Below are 24,251 nucleotides of genomic sequence, written 5' to 3' on the forward strand. Positions count from 1 at the left end.
GAGCTCAGCAAAACATTTTTATTCACTTAGGATTGATGTCTGAGTTTCTAGAAAGTCTAGGTGAATTGCAAACGAGGGTAGCCAGACGTTTGTTCAACGGGTTGTGGTCAGAGGGGGGGAACATGTTGGAGGAAGGGAACCAGCGCCGTATAGGAGCAGGGTGCCATTCTTGATGTGCTTGCACTGTGAACAGATCCTACTCCTTCACTTTGCTGCAAACACTTATAAAACACTGCTCAGGTTTGGGTTAAATAGGTGATATAGCGGTGCTGCAGAGCTGGTGAGGAGAGAAGGTGAAGCCACTGTGCAAGGCAGCTGGGTAGGCTGTGTTTTTTTTTTTGTTTTTTTTTTTTTTTTTTGGAGGTGGAGAGCTCAGCTGGCCCACTGCAGGCTGAGTGCTGGGTCTGAACCCAACTGTGGTGTTGGCCATGTGAAGCTTCTGGGAGACCCCCAGAGTGGGCAGGGCCAGGTGAACTGGGCCTCACTTGCACTTCACTTTTTTGGGAACCCTGCTAAGGAGACCCTGAGCATGGTGAAAATATAATTGACTACTTTGATTGCTAGTAGCACCATTGAGAGAAGCACTGCTGTTGCAAATTAGTGTGGAAATTTGCAGCACCTGCAGATGCACAGGAATGGAATTCAAGAATACATAAGTAAAGGAGCTTTTGCAGGGATGAAAATGACATCTCTCTCCATATGTGATGATTCAGTGCATTTGTGGAGCATCAAGCAGCGGGGCTGGTGCAGTTTGCCCTGGGTGCTGCCCAGGGGCTGCTTTGGAGGCAGCTTCCCTGGTACCAAGCTGGAAGCTGCTTTGCTCCATGGATTACACTGCTGGGGTGGTGGCAGGGAGCCCTGGCAAGTTTTCCTATCTGTTAATGGATTTCTTTCTGTGCTGGAGCTGGCAAGAGACTTCTGAGGCAAGCTTTGAAATTACAGCGCTGTTCGAGAAGTCATTCCCTTTGAGACACTGAGATCGGTTTCTTTGTACTTTTAATGCGGGTTGCTTTCTGTTGGCATAGCTCATGGGATAGTCAGCTGGATGTACTGCCTCTGTATTTTCAGTTTCTTTATCGGAAAAGTTTAATCCTCAGGCTGCTCTCTAATGCTTGCTGGTAGCTAGCTCCATTTTTCACTTTAAGCTGGAAATGCTGGTGAGGTTTTGGTTTTCAGTAAGCTCTGACCCACTCATAGTTATCCCAAGGTGCATTTATCATGTACTTCTGTTAACCATTTTGTGATAATGCAGTGTAATGTGCCTGATAAGACATGTTAAAGCAAGCATCTGTTCCTGCTGCAGGATGAAAATAAACCTGATCACCAAGGACAGTATCAGCAAAGTTCCTGTTCCTGTGAAAATATCTTGGGATTATTATGATTAGTTGTCTGAAGAGGTTCAGATATTAAAGATTTTTCTGATAGTTGGGAAGCATGTAGCAAAGCACTGAATAGTAAGGCATTGATTTTGATCTATAAATCCCTACGTTGTTGGTGGCTTAGCTGGTTCTAAAAGAACAAGGACAAAAATTATTCACACCTGCAGTTTTGCAACCCAGTATCAAAAAACTTTGATCAAGTGACTCTGGCGTACTGCTTCTGGCCTTAGATTGCAGGTTTAATGCTGCTCAAATGTGCATGAGTGAGTCACGGGTCTGCGTCTTGCTTTTGGAAGTGACCTTGGCATGGATGCTCTCGACCCTCAATAGGAGTGAAGCTCAGAGGTTATTTTCAGCATACTGAAAGGTAACCCTGTCTGGCCTAGGGAGGAAGGTCGTTGTTGTTACATGGTTAGCTAATTCTACTAACAAAAGCTCTGCTTCTAAAGGACACAGCACATTTTCACATGTTGCAGTTCTTGGTTAGCCTTGCCCATTTTCTTCTGGGCTCCAGCATGGGCAAAGTGGTGTGTTGCTCTTGCCTCCTGCTCGCTCTGGCAGCACGATGGGGCTCTGGGTGCGGTTTGTCACCAAACTGGGTCCAGCCATGAGCACGCGGGGCCGCTAGGTGGAAGCAGCAGATGTGGCCAGCAATGCTCAAACCTGCTGGTGCAAAGCCAGGGGAAATGCCATTGAATAACAACATGGGTTTTATTTAAAATAGCATTTGATTTTGCTTCTATTCATAACTTTTATATTGTCCTCTCCTTTTTTGCTCTTTTGTCCTTTTAATTGGATGTGTGCTGGCCCCTGGCATGTTGTGGCATTTCAGTGGAATTTCCAGTGATGCTTATTTCAATTAAAAGTGGAAGGTAGCTGCTGCTGCTGTGCCCTCCTCCTTGTATGCATGCGCAGCAGCATGGGGTGCATCTTCCGACAACACGTTTGATGCCAAACCTAACTTTGCTTCGAAGCTCACACAGATCTTTTCGTTGACTTCAGTCAGAGGCAGATCACACAGTTGGTGGCAACTTTATGCCTGCCAGTCTGCGGTATAAAAAGAGCTTTTTAAGGCTGCTGCATTTTATGGGTGGGAATATCATGGTGCCCACTGAGCCCGGCTTGACTTCACTTCAAATCATGTGCTGGCTATGGTGTGAGTGAGATGCACGCAGGCTGCACGCGGCAGGATGTCTTGCATCTTTTCTCAGCTGAAGTCACAAGAAGCCTACAGATCTTGTGCAGATTAATTGCTGGTTCTGTGTACCTGTTTGTGCATACTGTGACTTGGCCTATTCCTTGTTTTAGTGGAGGAGCTGGTTTGTTGTTGTGCAACTGGCTCCCAAACATTAAAGAAGATATTTGGTCCTGCGATGCCTTGATATTAGTGGTAAGAGCTAGCACAAACGGTGGCAGAGCAAACTGTCTTAACTGTTGGAAATGATTGCATACAGCTGTGCAATTTTATACAACTTTACTGCATGGATGTCCTGGTTTCAGTTAGGTCAGAGTTGTCCTAATGGAGCCTAGTTTCTCTTGTCATTTCTAGCTCCCATGACAGCTGTGTTTGACAGCTGAACATGGGATGCTTGGGATGTAGAAAAGGAGAGCTGGTGATCATATCTAAAACAGACTATTGCAGGAAGGGGTGTAAGGGAGTCTGTGTTCCTTGGGTGCTGGACCTTAGGCTTCAGAGTTTCAAACTGCATCATTTTATAGTAAACCATATTGATCAAGGACATAATGTGAAGATTTGAAGCAAATGAATTTGAGAGAAAAAAATAATTTAAGTTGAACCAAAGATCACAGTGTCAGAAAAATCCCGAGGCATTTAGGTAGTGGCTGTGACTTGGAGGCATTTTTGTGTCTGGGTTGAGTCCAAGTGTGTGGCCGCATGGGAGGAAATCACTGGGTATAAGAGCAGACAGCCTAGCAGGTGGATGTGTGGAGCTTGTGTTTGCTCTTTGGGGAGAAGTGGAGATCCGTGTAAAGTGGGAGAGGAACTGTTCCTAAGAGTTGGTGACAGATTTTTATGCAGAGCACAGTCTCACTGTTGGTGAGAAGGGATGAAACAGCTTTCATACTGGGTAGTAAGCCCTATCCCCCACATACTTTCTTGTGACCAGTTCTCATTACATCCCCTGGCTTCTGCTGCTGGGGCAGTGTAGGAGCCAGGTCCAGACAGACCTGCCAGGCTTTGGATGAGCCCTGGGGAAGGTAGCACGAGCTGCCTTGCTTTGTATTTAGCTCTGTCCAGACCTTTCTTCCATTCAGACAAGCATTGCTCTCTAAGCTTAATTGGGGAATCAGGGAGCTGTGTCTGAGATTTTCTCAAAACTGGCTGGATATCTTTGTTTTAACATAGAGATAAAATGCCTAAGTGTCACCCCTGCGGACACAGCTCCCTTGCTTGTCATCTAGATTGCTGCAGCCTCGGGCATCCTCTATGAGCATAAACTCTTTATTTGCAAAATGTATTCTGGTCCATTTCCTTTCTCAAAGATTGTGTCCTTGCTAAGTCCCACAGCTTTGCAATGCGAGACTCATGCTCACAAATATCCATCTATTAATGCTTTTTGCGCTAACCCCTCTTTTGGCTTCATTATCCATGACTGCAGTTTCTACCAAGAACTCCATCTGAGGTCATTCACAGGGCATCCTTCATGTTAACTGCTCTGAGTTTACTTCCAGTGACAGTAACCCTCGTGAGTGTTGCTGCCTTAAAACTATAACCAACTGTCCTATTAGCAATGCTGATGAATGCACCGAGAACAAAATAGAAACTTAAAAGTGGTCCTCTGCAAAGCAGAAATAGTGCCCAGAGCTGCCCAGGCAGATCAGCAGTGTTTTGTTTTGCACTGCAGAAAATGAGGTACGAGGTTGCAATGAGTACTCTGCTTCATTTTGAATTCTCTGCTGGCGTGTGGTAAATGCTCTGAGCTGTACGTTATATCATTTTTACATCTTATTATAAAGTAGCTTTGAGGTACTGGACATGAAAGATACCGTCTACAAATACATTTATAAAAAAAAAAAAAAAAAAAAAAAGAAAAAGAGTTGAGGCAGATTTTTTCAACTGTCCACTTCGGTATGTGCACCCCTTGCTGCTGGCAGCCTGAGCTTTCAGCCTCTTTGGATTGTGGCAGAACACACTGGTGGCGTTTATCATCTCTACCTGTTGTGTTTCCCCAACTAATAAATCCCTGAGGGCGCAGAGCCTGCTCTCAGATGTACGCATGAGGGTGAAGTTTGCTGCTAACTGAATTATTCTTTGAAAGACTCATTTGAGCAAGAGCAGGCTGGCTGCAGAAAGCTGTGTTGATAGCCTACAGCTACTTTGGCACAGTTATTCCTATTTAAAGAGGGAAAAAAAAAATCAAACTTGCAGTTGGTGAATTTAGCAATTCTTTATGCAGGTGTATATCTTTCTAACCTAATCAATTTTCACACCTAATTCTCATCTCTGCTATCTGCTGTGGTAGAGATTATGCTCTGAGACACTGACCTGGAAAGGGATAGAGCAAGTGAGCCCAGTGGTTACTGATGATAATTTGAGGGTGACTGGCATGCTCTGAGTTACTTCTTTCTAAACCTTATTAACTCTTGGATAGCGTGTATTGATCAGTGTCACTGTACAAATAAACTTCATGCAGCTGCTCCGCAGAGCACCAGAGAGCAGGTATTTGATATTGCACCTGCCTGTGATGGTATTGAAATTGTCCTTCCTCATCTCCTCTCTGAGGAACAGCCTAGGGAGCTGGGGGTGCTTGAGGACAGTGGGGACTACAGGTGATGCTGGGGTGGCTCTGACCAGCCTGTTTCTTCACTGGTTAGGAGCAAGTAACCACTTCTGGAGCATTTTCTACCTGGAGATTTTGGTACGATGTTCTCTTTTTGGTGAGTTGTGGAAACTTGTAAAGTGAGCACAAAGTGAAGATATTCAAAAATGCATTTAAAGAATCTTTCAGTCCAGTGCTTTCTCCCCGTGTTTTAGGATACTTGGGTATAAATTTGTTGGAATTTACTTCTGATAATCAGATTCTAGACATTAATTTGTCAATGTCAATAAAGGAATTGCGATTAAAAAATCGAATTCATTTCACTTGTCTGCAAACAGCTTATTGCTGAATGAGTTGCTTTAATATATTAATCAGACATAAAGTAGCATTGTAACGAGGTTAAAAGTGCATACCGATTTCCATTATAAATATATTCTCAATCAAGCAGAACCTAATCTACTGCTGTAAGTCATTCTTTAATTCAATTGTACTAACCACAGTACATGTAAAAACAAGATGTGTTACAACAAAGTCTAAGAAAAAGCCCTGAAGATATAAACATCTTTATAGAAAATAATGATTTACATTTTCAATAAGCCTGATTTGTCTTTGGGAAGAATGTAATTCCTTTATCGTGAGCAAAAATCTAATAGGAGTCTTTTTACCTTGTCTGCCATGTTTTGGGTAAATTATCTTGGTGCTGACCTTTAATTGGATAAGGCTAGAACTGGCTGCCAAGAGGAAAAAAATACAAATGGATCTAGTTGCTTCAAAACTGAGAAAAAAATCAAAAGATGAATAAAATCCCTGTGAATGAAGAACACAGGGCCTTCCTGAAGCCTTTGTTAGCCTTGAATGGATTAATTTTACCAGCAGCTAATCTCTGCTGTGCTGAGAAATTTTTACCACTTTCTGTTATTAACAATTATTGCACTTTTATTTTAGTCTTTGCTTGGTGAGGTTGCAGCACTGCCATGGGCAGAGCCCCGTGCACCCCTCGGCAAGGAGACCCTCCTGGGAGGGCTCCCGTGTCCCTCGAGGCTGCTCATCGCTGCCTCTCGGGTGCGGAGGTGGCCAGATAATGAACCCTGGCAGTCCTCTGGGCTTAGCTGGAACATGAAGTGTTGTTATTACTCTGCTGAAGATATTAAGCAGCTTAAAAACTGCTGAAATGATCTGATGAGCGTTGGTGCCTACAGCCTTGTTGTTTTAGCAGAACTAGTCTATGAGAACATGAAAGGAGGTTGGAGAAAGCAGAAGGTGGCTGCTGGGGGCTGTTCCTGGGGGAAAGTTAAAATAAGTAGGGTTATGGTCCTCTGTAAGGGATGGTTGGAGGGGGGGGATTGCCGGGTGCTGAGGGCTTTGGGGCTGGAGGCTTTTCTGTTCAGCTCCATTGCCCCTTCCCAGCATGGAAAGGGAGGAGGGTGTTTTATAGCAAAAAATGCTGTTTGTGGTGTAAAAAACCTTTGGGATGGTTTCAGTACAAGAGTTTATTGAAGTATAAATCTAAAAAGTTGTGTATACCTGTGAGTGCAGATCTGCACAGACTGCAAAACAAGCAATGCTTTTTACCTGCTTGTTTTGACATCACCAGTTAAAGCAGTGTTAGCAGTATGCTTTGCATGCTCTCTTTTGTATAAATATTATGCTATTGGATTGCTGATAGAAAGAGAACTAATTAAGGAGATGTGGATATCATCAGTAGATTTTTTCTTCCCCGAGATTTTATGAGCAGTAATTTGAAAGGAGCCATATTAAAGTCATTGAGGAACAAGTTAATGCTGCGTTTCCAAGAATATTACCCTTCTACCCAAAGATTATATTCAAGAATAAACAGTGTACAGTAGCTAATTGCTAGCTGACACATTATAATGTCTTTATACTTCCAAAATTGAATCAGTCTGGTTTAAAAAGTCATGCAGTAACTTTTTAATTATTTATCAATGTATTTCTTAAAGAATAATTGAATCTCTGCTTGAGGCTACAGGGGGCAAGTTGGCCAGTGGATATTGACCACATTTGCAACCCAGCTGACACTGCTGCTCTTAAATAATCTCTTACAGGCCCTGTCTCCAGGTTGCTGGCTTATGTTCCAGACTGACAGCAGGTATCTGTTTTTCCTCTCTAAATTAAGCTGCTAGGAATTTATTTCCCTGATTGTTCGTTTCTGTAGTGCCGTAGGCAAAAAATGCAGTATGATATTAAAATCCACAGAAATCTGCAAAGGAAACCAATTAACTCAGGGAAGGAAAATAGCAAATGACAAACCCCGCTTGCCTTGAGCCCTCCTCATTCCCGTGTTTGCCCTGTGCTGTTTCTCCCTTCCACAGCCCCCTCAGTGTTGGTGGCACATTGCAAGGGGTGACCCCCATGGGTGGCAGGGCTGCCCCAGACTCTGGTTCCTGGCTGCTGCCCATGGGTGAGTTGCAGCCTTCTTGCTGCTGCTGTCAGGACCCTGGGCTCATGGCATGTGCTGAACTTGGTGCTCTCAAAGGGGTTGTTTGTACGCTGGTGCTGTGCAACAGGTAGAGATGCAGAAAATTTGTGGTGGAGACTGATAATCCCTCAAACCTTTACTTTGGGACTCATCCCAAACTTTATCCCAGTCTGCACTGGGATAGATAAAACTCTCTGCAATGGGAGGGTCCTCTTGGGACCTGCAGTAGCAATGGTACAGTAGCATGCACAACTGTATAATTGCATTGTACATGTATGTAGTAACATCCTTAGCAGAAATAAGTTTCGTTACTTCAAGTCAAGATTTTCTATCAAGGTCTTTCTTTCAGCAATGGCTTTGAAATCAGGTGGTTGGGTTGGGAACTTTAACCTCCTCGGGGCCTCAGAGTCCTGAAGGTATGATGGCAGCAGGGGGCTGGGAGCAGCCATGCCCTGTGGGAGCTGCTCGGTGCATTGGGGCCTCAGAGCTTCAGATGAAGGGGTGGACTTTGGGCACTGAGTACTGCTCCTTGACGTGGCTTTGGTTAGTCTGGCTCACTCCTGCTGTGCTCTGGATTTTGCTTCCACGTTTTCGCTTTGCTATGTTGTCATTTTTCAGGCAAGGCTGCCGTCTCTTTCCAGGAATAAAGCCATGGCTCGGTTGTCTAAGAAACATCATATTGCATAGATCTAACTTAAAAACATAATAGGTACATTAGTATGCTATGGGGCCCAGTTCCAGGAAATGTCTCCACTTGGGAAAACTGCATAAGCGTGTGCTGAAAATTAAGCAAACGCTTTTTTTTTGCTTGACTAATCCTGGCAGTTGGCTGTGCTAGGGCACCAGGCTCATGCCCTGCAGTCTGCTGCCTAGCTCTGACCATAAGAAATGAAATACCCAATTTTGTGTTAAATACGGAATTAACAAAACACTGGAGGGAAACACTGACTTCAAAAGTTGTGCTTTAATTGAATGTCATAGATTATAAATGCAGAATGAACAACTGTGTTCATTTAGCCCAGCTTCCTCTCTACCTATAAATAACAATAAACAGCCTTTTCCTTAAACACAAAGCAGCTTTCTCTGGTGGATTAAATGCTGCATACTGGGGACACTAGAAAGAAGAAACATCTTGTTTGCATTATTTTATGCACATTTGAAAGGGCTCGACTCAAACTGAGGTCACGGCTTCTCTGAGCAAAAGGGCATCCACGTGGTGGAGGAGCTGGGTCGGAGCAGGGGTGGGAGCTGCAGTGGGACACCTCAGGTGCCCTGGCACACGTACGCATCGAGCACTGAATGTCAGTGGGCATGGGGTGGCATGCTGTAATGGGAATGCCATGGCAGTCCCCAGCTGATTTCAGCTGTTTGAGCCCTCATGCAGCAGGCGGGGGTGCTGATGGGTCTTCCCCAAGCCATGTGTTCCCGCTGCGGCGCTGAGCCTCTGCAAAGCGTCTTGTGGCGCTCCGCTCTGTGTGGAGGATATGATGAAAAATGAAGTGCGTGGTTATATTTCCTTCTTACAAAGACATCCTTACCGCCCTTGGGGTCTGGAGATCGTGGTGATGGCCTTCAGTGTAACCAGGTCGGATAACTGCAGGAGTCCCCCAGCATCTGCAGCATGTGGTGAGCGTCACCACGGGCACTGGTGTGACAGACGCTCTGTTATTCTAAGCATTAGTGTTGGTGTGCATTTTACACATTATAGCACTGCATTATTTAAAGGTAATGCATTATTAAACGCTGTTCTCCTCGGCATGGAGAGCAGGTCACTTCCTGCAATTCCTGCTGCTCTGCGAGCATTGTTTAGGATGCTGTTTCTTATGTAATTCTTGCAAGGTGATGTCTGAATAATGGATTGTACTATAACAGAATTGATTATTAACAGTGCTCCACTAATGAGGAATTCTAGAGAAATACGTGTAGAAGACATCTATGTTACCATACTCAGTTTGTTCCTGCCTGAGTGCGTGGAACCAGAACAATCATTACTTACTTAATAATGATGTGCCTCCTAAAATAAAGGGCTGTAAATTAATTTTTAAGCCCATAAACATATTTTGTGCTGTGGAAAGAGTGAGGGAGCGGGGAATTGTTTCTTTCACATCTTTCTGACAAAATGTATATAATGATTACAAGCATATAATAAGAATGTTTGTCCTAGCTAAATGTTTATTCACTTCTGTTAATCAGTATTCGTTTGAGAGTGTGCCACAGAGTTTGTGGAAAGCAATGCAATCAGTTGAGTAGTGTGGCAGATTTAAATCAGTAATAAAAGCCCTGGGGAAATTAACAAGACAAAACATTAACCACAGACTAAACATTAACATATATTAGCATTTTTATTACACCTGTAGAAATGGTAAATGTGCTTGGTTACTACTATTAAAAAGTTTATGTTCTATCCCACATCATCACAATGTATATTTTGTTTTAAGCCCTTTAGAATTTAATTAAGCTGATTTCTATAGCAGCATTTGAGTAATAGACTTCAGGTTCACTTTTATGGTGACTTAGAAGATAAAGAATGCATTTGTACCCTGTTTATAACGCTAATGATACGTGTGACATTTAGCAGAGTGGGCTGTGAAAAAGAAATGTGGAACGGGGAAGAAGCACCAATGCAGGCAGCTGTGTTCCAGTTCTCAGAGTTACTGGCCAAACTGGGTTCCCGTGTGGGATGAACAATGCTCAGGGGCTTGAGGGTACCAACAAAGGCAGCACATTTTCTTGATGTCTTTGATACTCTGTTCTCTGTGAAGCTGCATACTGTAGCAAATCACCATTTCAGAGTCTGTATTCAAATCAATTATAATAGTTAATCGCTTTTCAGTTTAATGTGCGGCTTCTCCCAAAGGAAACTCAGAAATAGGTATAAAATGACATATGTGAACTACAGAGAGCAGAGAAGATTGCAGGAGGAAATCTTTAAAAATGAGACCATCCCCTTGGGGGGCGGAGGGGGAGGTAGTGCTGTGTCTTCCTGGAGAACGAATCTTTAAGCAGAAGAGTTCACAGAGAAGGCAAATGGAAACTCCATGTAGAGTTTAAGCAAAGGTTAAGTACAGCAAGCTGTCCTTTAGAGCTTGTGGTCTGAACAAGAAGCAACAGCAGCAGGTATCCAGCAATGTCTAATGCCCTCTTATCTTCCAAGGGAGCGTTGATTAGCTTTTTTTAAAGCTTCCAGGGAATTAGTTTTAGAATACGCTCTCTCTCTGAAAGGAGATGCTCAGATGGGTAGTGAGGCTCACATGTGCTACTTCCCAGTTTTTCCCCAGCTACTTTTGCTTGCCAAGGTACAAAAGGCTTTCCCCTGCACAGCCACCCTGCCTCGTGGGATGGCTCTGATGGTGGCCCCGGTGCTGCCATCCCACTGCAGGGTGCCCGCAGGGGGTTGCTCTCCACCAGCTGCACTGAGGCTGTGCTGCTTTGTGCAGAACCCGGTGCTGTGGTCATCGTTGTTTTTGAGTATCAATTAACTGTAGCCCACTGGTCCCAGTTTCGATTGGCTTGTGTGCACCCACATGCACCAGTGCTGTGCTTTGCACCTTTGCAGTGGATAAAGTAGCTGTGTGGGCATATCTGCTCCCTGGCTGCTCGCAGCACATCACTTCCATGTGGCCGCAAGTAGGTTCCCTGCAGTCCTCAGGCACCTCTTACTCTAAATTAATGAGGAAGCATTAAAATGGGCTGATCGCACTGCTCCATTAGGGTTTTCCCTGGGCTCCTCTCAAATCAATGCTCCCTCTGAAGCTGCACCATTACCTGGCTCCCAGGGGCGTTCAGAGCCAGCTGCCTCCTGCCTGGTGTGGGAACTGTCCCCAGACAGGAGGCTGTGGGGATGGGCTCCCCGAAGCTGTGAGGAAGAAATTGGGGTGATTGATGGGAGGTCGAGTGTTCCCCCTGCAACTGTGTTATGCTCACTTGGAGGAGGCTAATGAAATGAAGGAATTAGTATGTTTATTAATGAGCCAGGGCAGGGAAATAGCTTTGGCTGTTACAAATCCCCAAAGCCACCAGGACTTTAAAAGTCTGGGGAGCTGGGAGGGTTTTGGTTGTGTTGTATGTCCTGATAGCAGTTTTTGGTGGACTGGCAGATTCTCCTAAAACTAAGTAAAAAAACCAACAACCCATTCCACCCCAACAAAAACAAACCAAAAAAAAAAAGCTATTTTTATTGTTTTTGTGGCTTGATATTTCACGCTGCAGCCTGTTCTGGGACAGTGCATGTATGTGATGAGGAATGAGAGTGCACTGCACAGTTCTTGCACTGAATATACTTTAGATAAGGACTCGTGTGTTTATGATGCCTCTGATAGCACTCAAAGCTGCAGAGCCCAAGGACAAGAGCTGACAGCTTCATTCTGTCAATTTGCTTTCAATTCCACATTCATAATTTCGCAGCAGGAGGCAGCCACCTATTCCTGCTGTTGCTCAACATTAGCCTGGCACACGTGCTTTGACGTGCCACCTTCCTCTGACTCTCACTCTCACAGGGTGAAAGAAAGAGCTTGGGGAACTGAGTCTGTGTGTTTCTTAGCATGCAGCTGGGACTTGGAAAAGGGGAAGGAAGGAAACATGATTTCTGAGATGTTTCACAGGACCACTTGTGGCCCAGAAGACTTTGGCAGATGGTTTGTGAAAGTCTTTCCCCCCTCGTAAGCGCACGCGATTCTGCCCCTGCAAATGAGCAGGCAATCTGTTACTTCTACGTTCTCTCACTTTGTTTAATGTTCAAATCCCAGACGGATTTTTGACTAAAAATGACAGTCATTTGGCTGTGACTTCACAAGATGGGTTGCAGGTTTATCTTTTTTTTTTTTTCTGAGAAGGTTAATTGGTCCTTGAATAAATAATTAAGTAAAAACTTGCATGTTCTGCTCAAACTTTCTAGCTTCTAGCTATGCAGATTTCATATGCTGCCCCGTTTCGGGTCCACGGTTGTGGGAAGGCTTGCGTGGTTTGCAGCTCCATCCCTTATAGGCTCCTGCAAAGCCCCATTGCTGTGTGGAGCCCAGGGCCGGTGGCTGAGGGAGCTGCAGGTTCAGTTTGTGTCTGCCTGGGTACAGCTCTGGTGCTCGGCCTGGTCACACAGCCCTGGTCCACCCGGGTGCTTTGCTTTTTGAGTGCTGTCTCAGATGATGCCATTGTTCCTGCTGTCACTCGGGCCCTCCTCTCCCATTCAGCGCGCTTCAGCATCCTGGAAAAAAAGCCTTGATCCTGGACTTGCTCTTCTCAGAGTTCAATAGGCTTCACCAGCTGAAAGGCGGGCTTTGAAAAGGACAGGGGGGGCTTTTCAGAGCTGGGGAAAAATCAAAGGGAATCATCACCAATGGCTGCTTAAAATAACCGACCTTTTCCTGCTTCTCTCCTCTGCTTTGCATTCCTGTGCAGAGTGTGGGTGCAGCGGTGGAGCTTTTGTCATTACTTTTGTGCCCTGTGTCCCCGTCATTTCCCAGTGGCAGATCCCCTCTCCGCAGACTCCACCAGGCTCAGAGGGCACCTTTTGGGCATGATGTGTGCCCCGTGCGTCTTCCTGCTCTCCTGCCAGTCTGCCCCTTGCAGGGGTGGTGACGCCAGCCAGCGCAGAGTGCAGGATGTGGCACGGCAAAGGACAGAGCCTCTTATGCATCAGCCAAGGTCTGGGGGGAGGCTGGACTCTTTTATTGGTACCACTAATAAGTTTGGAAAAATGGGTGTGTTTTCAGGCATACAAACGCTTCCAAGGATGTCTCATCTCATGTTTCTCTGGCTCCTTTTTCCTTGCAGCGTGCAGCTAGGTTTAACTCGTGCCATCTCTGGACGCGGTCCCTTGGCTGTGTGGAAGCCCAGCAGCTCCTGTTTGGCCAGCCCTTTGCCCTGCAGTGCATCCTTGCCTTGTGCCACTCTGCTGTGCAAGCTCCCCTCCTGCCAAAAACCCAAGAGGCAAAGAAAACAGCCCAAAATGTGGTGCCTGTTTTTCTGTCTCCTTTCCTACCAATGGTTTTTAAGCCTGTCCCGTGATTTGGGGAGGGCGACAGGCTTGGTGTATTCTTCTGCAGGGCTTGGGTTTGGCAAAGCAGAGAGGAAACACAGCCAAGGGTGGGCAGTGGGGACACAAGGGAAGATGCTGCAGAAAATGTGCCTACAGCTGCAGGAGGAGCTGCTTGGGGAGGGAACCATAGGTGCAGAGGGGACTGGTGGCAGTGCCTCTTCCCACTATGCTGCAAACCAGAAACTGCAGAGCCTGGCTCCCTGTGCTCCTGCGTGCTTCCTCTCTTACTCTGTATTGCACAGCAGCCTGAGCAAACAAACTGTGCTGCTCTTGATAATGAAACAGGTGACATTACTAATTTATTTGCCCACCCAAATGCAGGATGTAATAGAACGGAATTAATCTGTTCTCCTCGCACATCAGATGCTTGTAGCTTTGGGCGGTGGGGGTGCTTTTTGCCTGTGGTGTGTTGCTAACTGGTAGTTATCTGGTGCTTCAGTGTGGTGCAGGGCGAAGATAAATGAGGTGCTGCTAGGAACGGATGTTTTGTAGGTATGTGGTCAGACCCAAGCCTGGATGTGGGTGGTGGGATGAGTCTCAAGGGAAATGGTGTTGGCTGTAGTGCCTTTGTCATCCCTGAGTCCTCCTCACAGCAAGGAGTGACAGATTCCAGCAGAAATAGCCTGGGGTGGGTCAAAAGGAGAGATTTCCAGGACCAAGCAGGCCTGGTGGTGATGTGGTGGGACGGTCATCCCTTGTTGGTCTCCTAGAGGAGATGGGCACAAATCCACCCACAGCAGGGACTGCAGCAGTGCTGCACAGCCAGCACTGAGTCATGGGGCAGTGGCTGTACGGGAGAGCTTTAATGAGGCATTTTGGATTCTCACCACTGCAGCCACTCACCGAATCATCTGTATGCTAATGAGCTAATTTGTGTCATTAACAGAGACCTGTTAATCAAGACCTCCCATGGCATGGCTGGGCAATAGCAATAATGCTTGCTGTATTTTAGGCCATGTTTTTCTTTTTTTTTTTTTTCTTTCTTTTTTTTTTTTTAATTAGCAATACATATGACGCTTATCCCTTGGTACCTGCAGTGCAGGCTCTGCAGATGCTGAGCTGCCTTGAGCTGTAGTATGGAGGTATCAGAATCAGTATTTGGAGGGAAGATATTTCCTAAAAGTCTGGCTAGAAAGGTGGAGCATGGCATCCCAAGGTGCTACAAGTAGTGGGGAATACCTTAAGCCCCCCTTCTGCCAACATGAGTTTACCCTGACACATGGGAGCTCTGTCAGGCATGCCTGCGGCTGTGAGGAACCCCTTGATGCCCAAAAATGTTTCCTGAGTTTTTCTGCCTTCCCTTCCGCAAAGGGGGTGTTCGTACAAGAGCTGGTTTGCATCCTTAGGGCAACACTTTGCTTTCAGACACTGGTGTATAAATGGGAGGGAGCAGACTGACCGTCATCCTGATCTGCAAACCAGGGCTCAGCAGGATGGGGGTGCTCAGCCTGCACCTTGGTGTGTGCATCCCTGGCGAGGCTGTGGTGCAGGACTGTCCCCAGACACCCCCATCTCTCTCAGGACAGGCTGCTTCACCTGCCAAGGTGAGATGTGTGATGTCTTTAAAAGGCTTCAGTCAGAAACAAATGGGTCCATACTTGCAGGGAGAGCAAGTGCCTTTGTGTGTTCTCTGCTACCTATCTCACTGTAAAATTTGTCCCTGAAACTACCTTACACATGGTGACTGAAGTGAAAAGTAACTTAGGGTCCTAAATCCGCTTTGAGAGTTGTTTGGGCACTTTGGGGTTGGTGGAGGTGGGCAGCAGCACATGGGTTCCTAACTCTCCTGTATTTTTACTGCATGCCTTTTTAAAGAGTCATTGTGCAGTTGGCAGTGTGCATCTCAGCTGTCTTCCTGCAGTTTTTCTGGCCATGAAATTTCCTCATGTTGCTGTGTTTGTGTTTTCCAGATTAGCCGGTTGTGTGGCCACGCTCAGCAGAGGCAGTATCGATCAGCTAATTACCCTGAAGACCTCTTTATTGACAAGAAAGTCCTGAAGGTGACTCACATAGAGCCAGAGGAGACTCTGTCGAGCAGGAGGAGGTGAGAGTGCTCAAGCTGAACACGGTGCCTGCGTGATGTGATGCAGGGGCAGTTCCCCTATGGGTTGGCCCTGTGGAGGGAGATGGCCTTTTTTCCCTTACTGATTGCAGTTGGTTTTGACTCTGAACACCAGAGCTGCTCTGGGACTGACTGTGAAGCACATCGAGGTGTCTACACCTGTGTTTTCTCACCTAATGCATCTATGCTGATGTTATTTTTTTTTTAACTTATAAAACCGCCCCTGCTTTTCATCTTTGTCTTGCTTCTGTGCAATGTGTTAGGCATGGCACCGAGGTTCATACACAAAATGCCATGTCTGAGTTTCTTGGGCATTGCTATAGTGCCAAATACGCTCACAGGTACAGTTATAGGTATAAAAGCTCTAGACTAAATCATTGCATGAAACAGCGTGTAGGCTAGGGGGCCTATTTCACTTTATTTCTGTGCAGCCTTTTACAGTAGTTCAGGAATGTTAACAGCCTTTTTCTCTGAATATTTTCAAAGCGAAGCAGGTGCCGCCACTCCTGGCATTGCAGCCTGTGCTTCCTTCCTGCAGGGCTGCACGCTGTAAAAATAAGCTGTAATTCAGTGGGCTCATGCTGGTGTGGTAGGGGAAGCAGCCCTCCATGCATCCCCTATGGATCTGACAGTGCACCGGGAAGCGTGCTGTGCTTTTACTGCTATCTTGAATATGAAAAAAATCTCTGCAGAAGAGAAAAGGGCAGATTCAGCCCTTTTTGGAACTGGGGATGGACTAACTTGGATAGATTTTCCTTTACAGAGCAACAGGGCCACATTCCTGGTATGGTTCCCATGAGATAGCACTAGGGCTTGCATTCCTCCCTTGTCTCGACATGTCGGAGGGTTACGCAGCCCAGGCGCTGCCGGGGATGTCGTTTGAGGGCTGTGCAGACTAATGAAATCTGCTGCAACAGATTACATGAGCTCATACCTGCAGATACGGAGGAGTTTCTCCTTTTTCCTCTCTGCCCTCGCTGAGAGAGCCCTGCTGGGAGCTGCGGTCAGCAGGAAGGTTTCCTTCTGTCCGTTCTCCCTGATGCCTTTGGGGTCTGTGGGATGGGGAGCAGGGCTGAGCTGGGTGTGATGTGCTGTGTAGGACCTGTCCTGCTTAGGGCTTGGCAGAACTGAAGACCCAGGGCTTGCTTCACTTTGCATGGCAAGGTTGGACCTGTCTCCACACAGTAAGCACAGTACAATGTAGAAGGTGCTTGTCCAAAGCACCCCTTAGACGTGTGCAGGGAGGTTGTAGGCTGAACTAGCAACCCTTTGGAAAGGTTTTGGACCTTCCAACCAAACCCTTGGCTATTGGCATGGCTAGGGACAGACGGGCTGGCGCTTGCAGGGTGCTGGCAGGCCGTGCTGTGGTGGGCTGGGGGAGGACTCGGGTTGCCTCTGTCTGCTGCGAGCTCTGCCTGCACGGCCGTGTCGGTCTGATCTGGGCAGAAACACAGCCTGGACAGCAAAAAACGAGAGCTAGTGAGCAGGCTGCCTTCCCTGGCTCTGGGGCGGCTTTTCCTTGTTTCGTCTGCCCCCAGCTGGCAGCTGGGAGCTTGGACTGGAGAAGAGACCCCAAGTGTCCGGGAACCCCAGCACACTCCTGCTCGGGGAAATGGGAGAGGGATGGAGGGAGCCTGGTCCCTCCTGCACCCCAGCCTGCAGCCACCCCTCAAGAGCAGCTCTCCGTTTCTCCCAAGTTTGCTCTGCCTGGCTGCCTGTCACTGCTGGCCGGCACCACGGAGCATGGGGGGCCCACCACAGAGGGGAGCCAGATCTGTGGTTCTGCAGGCTCCTGCTCCCCCAGTCCTGCCTTCCTAGGGCAGACCTGTGTTCCTGAGTGTAACCTGCCCCTTTGAATGCCGACTGTGATCCTGTAGCCAGCTTGACGCATATGTCTATAAATCATGCATCTTTGAGAATGCACCACGAAACCCATCGTTACCCTGTACAGGTCTGTGCTGAGAGTGTCTGCTCTGATCTGCCACCGTGATCTTCTTTACTTCCTTTGACTGAGAATCATTTTTTTCCCCTTTCTTCCAGGGAACTCATTATGAAGCTGAAGTCTCACAGCAATTTTTACAGCAGCTTGCCAGAATACATCTGCACCCACAGCTCCGCTGTTCAGAACGACACTTTTTGCTGGAACGGACAAGAAGTCGTGGAGAGGTGAATCATGTCTCCCTTCCCCTCCCTTTCCCCAGCACTGCTCATCTTTAGTTAACCAGGTGCGGGAGTGGTCTCTGGCCAGGACATTGCTCATTCCCTTAAACCTTTAACAGAACTGGTGTTCACTTGTGCTGCAGCTCAGGTCGATGAGCAAAGCTTATGTGAAAGGGAGAAGTGGTCGTGTGCCGCCCTCCACTGAGCTTTCTGTGCTCTGCTGTGAAAACCCTATAGCTACAAGCATTTATATATATATATATTTTTTTTTGTGGTGGGTTGGTAGCAGTGAGCTGGAGAAAGTGGAGAAGCAGCAGCTCAGCACAGCGCTGCTCCCTGGGAGCAGCAGTAGGTGTGTGGAGGGGCATGTACAGAGGGTTTTGAGAGTGTCCTGGTTGTAATAGTAAGGTGAATGCAGGCAGGCAAAAAAAGGATTAATAGCATAAAGGGGAAGGAAGTGTTAATAGAGATGGTGTGTTCCCTTGCAAAAAATGCCCCTTAGGAACGTTAAAGAATGTGGAAATAGAACTTGGAAGTGTTTTTTTTTTATAATTATATATAAATCTCCTCTAATAACCCTACTCTGCAAAGCATCCGTTGTTATTAAGTAGTTTGCATAAGGGAAGAAATAGAAATAAATTCAGGAAGTTGTGAAATGTTGAAATATTAATTATGACTTCTTGATCAGTAACCTCCGGTGGTAATTAGCCTGCACTTGCAATACTGACCTGAAATACTGAAGGGACTAAAATAGCGTCAATATGTATTTTTAAAAAATTACTCAAGCATCTAACATCACACACTTTAATAAAATGTACCTACTTTCTACTTTGCCTAAGGAAAAATGTGTCCTCTGTCTGTACCTAGTTCTGGGAAATCTTCTTTGCATAAGAGAAGTGCAACTGGAGGGGAAAACATTTCAATATTGCCTCACTGGTTGTTAATTAAAAAAAAAATTAAATCTCAAAACAGTACCACAAACACTGCGGTTTTGCGGGGGGGGAAGGACCTATGGTGAGATCTCTGCTTACAGAAGTTTGCCAGGGCCCTGCTCCAGGTGTTGCTGAAATCACTGCTGGGTGAAGTGGCAGCAGTGGAAAAATGGTGAGTTCCCATCCTCCTACAAATGTAAGCTCAACGTTATTTGCAGATTTAAAAATGGTTTTAGATGATAGCCTGTCTTAGCTTTTTTGCTGAGAATACTTGTAGACTGTCAAGGGCAGAGATGTCACCCTAGATTTTCTGCCACCAAGCTGTGGCATTTGTGGCATGATATGGTAGGTCACATAGGTGCCACAGCATGCAGGTGGGGCAAGGCAAGGAGAAGATGAAGTATATATACACAAAAGGGTTACCATGTTTTCAGCTCTCAACTGCCTGACTATTACGTTGAGGATGACATCCTCTGCTCTTCTTGAAGACACTGCCTTTCCACCCCTTTCCTCCTTCCCCCCGCTCCCATTTATCATGTGGATGTAGCCTACTCTCCCAGCTCCTATGAAATAATAGTAACAGCTTCTTTGCAGTCAGAAAATATTTTATTTTTTTTTTCTATGAGATGAGTGTGAAAACCCCCATCCCCTTCCTGTGCCATGGAGGGGGCACAGCTGCCCTGGACAGGAAAGCTTGCTGGCTGGGCACAGAAGTGGTAAGGATGGCTGCTTGCATGGAGCAAGAAATTTTAGTTCTTGCTCCTTAAATGCCTGGACTTCCCTGCCACTTATTTTTAAGTCTTTCTTGCCATGTATTTTTAGCATGTGCACCCGTAGTGCTTCCCAGGGCGACCCTCTCTCTTCCATAAGCTACTAAAGTCTGTCATGTGTGGCAGTGTTTCTGCTGATGAAACTACAGGATAAACCTCAGCTAAATAAAGCTGAACTAAGTCTTCATTTGCAAAATGTGTTTCAAGTTGAAATAAATGTAATTAAATTGTATGTAAAGCCAATTGTGCTGCTTCATGTGGAGCCAAAACGGTCCAAACTGAGAGCTTCAGGTGTTTGGACTTCGCAGCATGGTATCTTTTTCAGAGAGTCTGAGAGGATTCCTGAAAAAAAGGTACATTCAAGGTAACAGTGTTTGAGTACCCCTAACCACCAGTTTTTTCAGCCTTTTCCCCAAGAGGGAGCCAAGCAACTGTTCATTACATAGATCTTTCTTAAACTGCTCTGAGAATGCCCGTTATATGCTTGAGTTTCTGGCAGAGATAAAGTAGTCCTCCTGCTGGACTAATATGCAATTGACGGTCATTCAGATTCCAGCTTGCTGCTTTTTACAAGAAACTTGGTGTTTTTGAATCCCTTGTATTAATTTCAGGAAGCTGACAATGTAGTTTGTCCCTTATGTGTTACTGCTGCCAAACAAGGGGCTGATTCTTCTAGGATTTTTACATATAAAATATACTCTGTATTGTCATGTTTCCACGTTGCTTTATTGGATACTGGCTTTGGAGGATGCTGACAGGAGAGATGCTCATTCCTTGCACTTAAGCTTAGCTGCTGCTCCTGTGTTTTTTCTGAATCGGTATTTACTCTGTCCTGTTTATCCCAGTGCTCTGTTACCGGCAGAGAGTGACCATGTCCTGGTCTGGATGTGCTCAGTGCTTTTTTTCCTACTGCATCTCATTTCCCATTTTGAGCCTTGAACCATTCTCAGTTTTCTCCTTGCCCTTTACTCTCTCTGCCCCGATTGACCACAGCACGTGCATTTGGGACTCTGAGGCACTGCAGCCAGCAGTGCTTTCCTCATCATACAGCAAACTGTGAGCAAGGTCTGACTGTACCTGGGCTATGTTCTTGTTTCATCCTTGGCTCTGGGGCATCCCACCTGCATGGTGCAGTTAAGAGTTATGAAGTTAAGAGGTCTGAGGACCTGCTTGGCAGAGGGCTTTCCACAATGTGTCTTGCAGCAGGGATGATGTGCAATCTGCTCTGCTGATGGCTCAGCATCACTCACCCTGCTTTGTATATTTTAACATTTAAAAAAAAAAAAAAGATTAATTCCACACTGTCTTTTACAGTGTGGTCCTATGTCCACCTCATGTAGTTCTCCTTGTTGGACCATTTAATAGCAAGAATTTGTCCTCCTTCCTGAGGTTTGATCTGTGAGGTGTTCTCTTTTGTGTGTTTAAGATGTGGTGCTTTGACCTGTCAGAAATATCTTGCAAATGCTGGTGACTGTATAAGGACAACAGATTTCTGTGGCCATGTACTAAGCAGCACCTTTTGCTGTGCTGTTGCTGTGTGGTTGAAGAACATAAACCAAAGTAGGAAGGGAAAAGAAAAGGCATCAAATTGCTGCTTTTCAAACTTCCCAAAGTGTGCAAAAATGTTCTATGCTTTTATGAGAAGCCACAAATGTTCACAGCAAAAGCTGCACGTGGCACACTCTACCCCTTGTCAAGAACTTGTGAGGGGTTGTAGTGCTTTGATGTTTGTGGTAGCTGGTGACTGGACCTGCTGGATCTTCCTCTGACCCTCTGCATCCCTGTGCACCTCTCTGCAGTTTTTTTGGGGCTCAATTAACTGACAGGCACTTCTCTGAGATTGCAGAGGGCTGGATGTACAGACAGGGTGGGTGTGCAATAGCTTGAGCAGGCTGGTGAGCTGGATTTTTGCTGACCTGGAGACAAACTGGTACTCCAAAGCAAAACTTCTGCTGGATCCTGACTCTGCCTGTCCATGTGAGAGTTGCCAGCTGCAAAGTGAGTTGGGGGCGAGGGCAGATGGATGGGAATGAGAGTTGGGACTGTGTTGGACTGCGTCTGAGTCCTAGTAGTGTGGGGCTGCTGTTTTTTGTGCAGTGCTCCAAAATAACAAATCTGGTGTGCTCAATTGCCAGGAGGCTTTGTGTCAGCATGTGTGTCAGACAGCTAGCTGTATTGATGGGAAACAGGCAAACAAGGGAATATGTTGTCCGGCTTCTCTTATCCCTTTCTCCATACAGTGCAGACTAAGAACAGAGGAAGATTCCTATCACAGAAGTCCTGTCTGAATAATTAGCTTGTGTAAAGGCTTCAACTTAAGTCAAGTGGGTGTTGAGATATTGAACTCATCTCAGTTTCTGTGGGAGTTAGGCATCTAAATCTCAGAGGTGATTTGGACCTTATATATAGCATCAGGCTTTTGCAGCATTTAATACTAAAAGCCTATTAAAATCTAGACTCTCAGTTTAATAATCTGCTTACAGTAGTATATTCCTTTCAAGCTGTTATGAATAGAATGACAGCAACATTTGCCTGCTGCAAGACTTGTAAGTACATTAAGTATTACTGTTAGATATTGCCATTTCCAAATTGTTCAAGACAAACTTGTACATTAATCTAAATTATCCACATAACTCTTGTTCTCTTTATACCAATTCCAAATTAATATATTTTTAGCACCTTGCCAGATTCTTTTCTTCATGCTAGAAGTCTCAGATTTCCCTGTTTTTGCCAATATACTGTGGTTTGTTTTAATCATACAAATCATAAACAATGAAAGCACAATTGGAAGCAAGGGAGAAAAATGAGATTCTGTAATTGGAACAAAGGAAATTCCATGCCAGCAATAACCCTTTAGCTCATGAAGGGCTTGGTTATTTCTGGCAGTGCTGCAAAATATCTGATACAATGGAGTCCCCAAAGAGGGAGGCTGTATAACTTTTCAAGCACATAAAACACAGCTTTGTAGCAAATGTAAGCTATAATGAAAGGATAGTAGGCAAATTCAGTCAGTTATTGAGTGGCCATAATTGTTTCCAGAGTATTGCAAAAATGAGGATCATGAATCTTCCTATATTAAGCCTGCTGCTTGGTCTCAGGTTTAACCAATTCTTCCAAAATCTATTTGTCTTGAACTTTACTGAACTGATGTGAGAATGGAGGGAGTCTTCAGGCTGTCCTTTTACACTTTAAACTCCCGTTGTTTTGCTATGAATATTACAGTATTTGCTTTTCTTACTGGAGACTTCACATTTAATAAAAACTAACATCTGTTGCACACTTACTGGCTGTAGTGCATGATATAGGATGGTTTGGAAGAGGCAGCATTTCTCTTTGGCAAGGAACTAATACAACAGGCTCTTGGAGGGCTCTCACGGTAGGGAGACCAGGCTGCGAGGAAGTTGATATTTGGGAATGCAGCAGAAAATGTCTTTTTTACTTAGGTCCAAATGCTCCCCACTGAGAGCATTGTATTCTCCCGGCTGCTTTTGAAGAAACTTTCTCAGAGCCGCTGGTGGTGTAAATTGGCTGGGGCACTGTGAACTCTGCAACAATTGCAAGTGCTTGCTGTAGCACACTGTAAGCTGGGAAGGCACTTGAGAACCATGCACCTCATGCTCCTGCTGCCTGCACCCCCGTACAGCCAGTGCCTGCATTTGGTCAAGGGATGTTGGGACCATGTACCCTGAGTGAAAAGGGACAGCTGGGGTGGACACATTCTCTCTTCAGAGAGAAAGCCATCAGGGGAAAAAAGTTATCACCTCTTCTTGGAGGCTTGTGGACTCATCCTGGACTTGTTCCCTGGTTGTAGGGTGCAATGTGTGGGTTGGAAGCAACTCTTCCATCATTTTGCTCTTCTTGCCACCTGTGTGATAAGGATCCAGTGTTGCCAGCCTGTGTGGACTTACTTTGCAATGCTGAGGTTGATCTGTAGCCAGAAGGGCAATGAAAGTAAAAGCAACTGTGAGTTAGTGCAGGTTTGGAGAGGCTGGTGAGGCTGCTGGTATGCCTAGATTTCTCTGGTGGTGAGAGAACATCTACCTTTTTTCTTACTCCTTGCTTGCCCTTTTTTTACAGTCTCCTGGTCTCAAAAGAGGCAGAATCTGGCCAATTTAGTCCAAACAAGCTCCAGTCCATCCTGGTTCAAAGTCTCTCCTTTTTTCTCTAAAAGGAAGGGTGTTACCATTTTTAATGCTATCTGACTGTGAAAGGGGAGCTGGGGAGTTGTGTGTAGAAGTCTTTGCAGCCAAAAGCAATGGGAGTGTGTGTGGGAAGGTGTTTTATTCAAATAAAAGCCTTACTTAATGTTTTACACTTCAAAGGCTTTAATGGTTTTAAAAAAAATTAATCTTTGACAGATGTACTCCTCTCCAGGACTAAGCAGACCAGAGGCTGAGTGATCAGGACTCCATCTGAAACATCTAAAAGGGTGCACTCACACCATTGTGTTAATAGTCGTGACTCTCTGGGCCACCCCCTCAAGGCTGAGTAGTAAGTTGTCATGAAACACAGAGCAGCTTCTGGGGACTGCAAGTGTTGGAAATACTGCTCTCAAGCTCAGCCATGAAGTCCTGTGACGTTAAGCTTCTTTTTTTATATGGTAGCCCTGTCTTGTAGCAGTCTGTGCTGTGTTTGTCCCCCATCTGCTCCCTCAAAACAAGTATGATTCAGTGAGCAGAGACGGTAGAGAAAGAGTGC

General features: G+C 45.7%; 1 protein-coding gene across 2 annotated transcripts in view; it reads left to right on the top strand.

Annotated features, from left to right (window-relative positions):
- GPC3 (glypican 3) overlaps window positions 1–24,251 on the top strand; it is a 145,979-nt gene that overhangs the window by 70,919 nt on the left and 50,809 nt on the right. For both annotated transcript variants that reach the window (XM_084535133.1, XM_084535134.1), the window contains exons 4-5: window positions 15,540–15,673; window positions 17,732–17,857. In XM_084535133.1, the coding sequence (XP_084391259.1) occupies window positions 15,540–15,673; window positions 17,732–17,857 (260 nt within the window). The remainder of the gene's footprint in view (window positions 1–15,539; window positions 15,674–17,731; window positions 17,858–24,251) is intronic.

The sequence above is a fragment of the Aythya ferina genome (assembly GCF_964211825.1).
Source record: "Aythya ferina genome assembly, chromosome: 13".
In the NCBI taxonomy this organism is placed as follows: domain Eukaryota; kingdom Metazoa; phylum Chordata; class Aves; order Anseriformes; family Anatidae; genus Aythya; species Aythya ferina.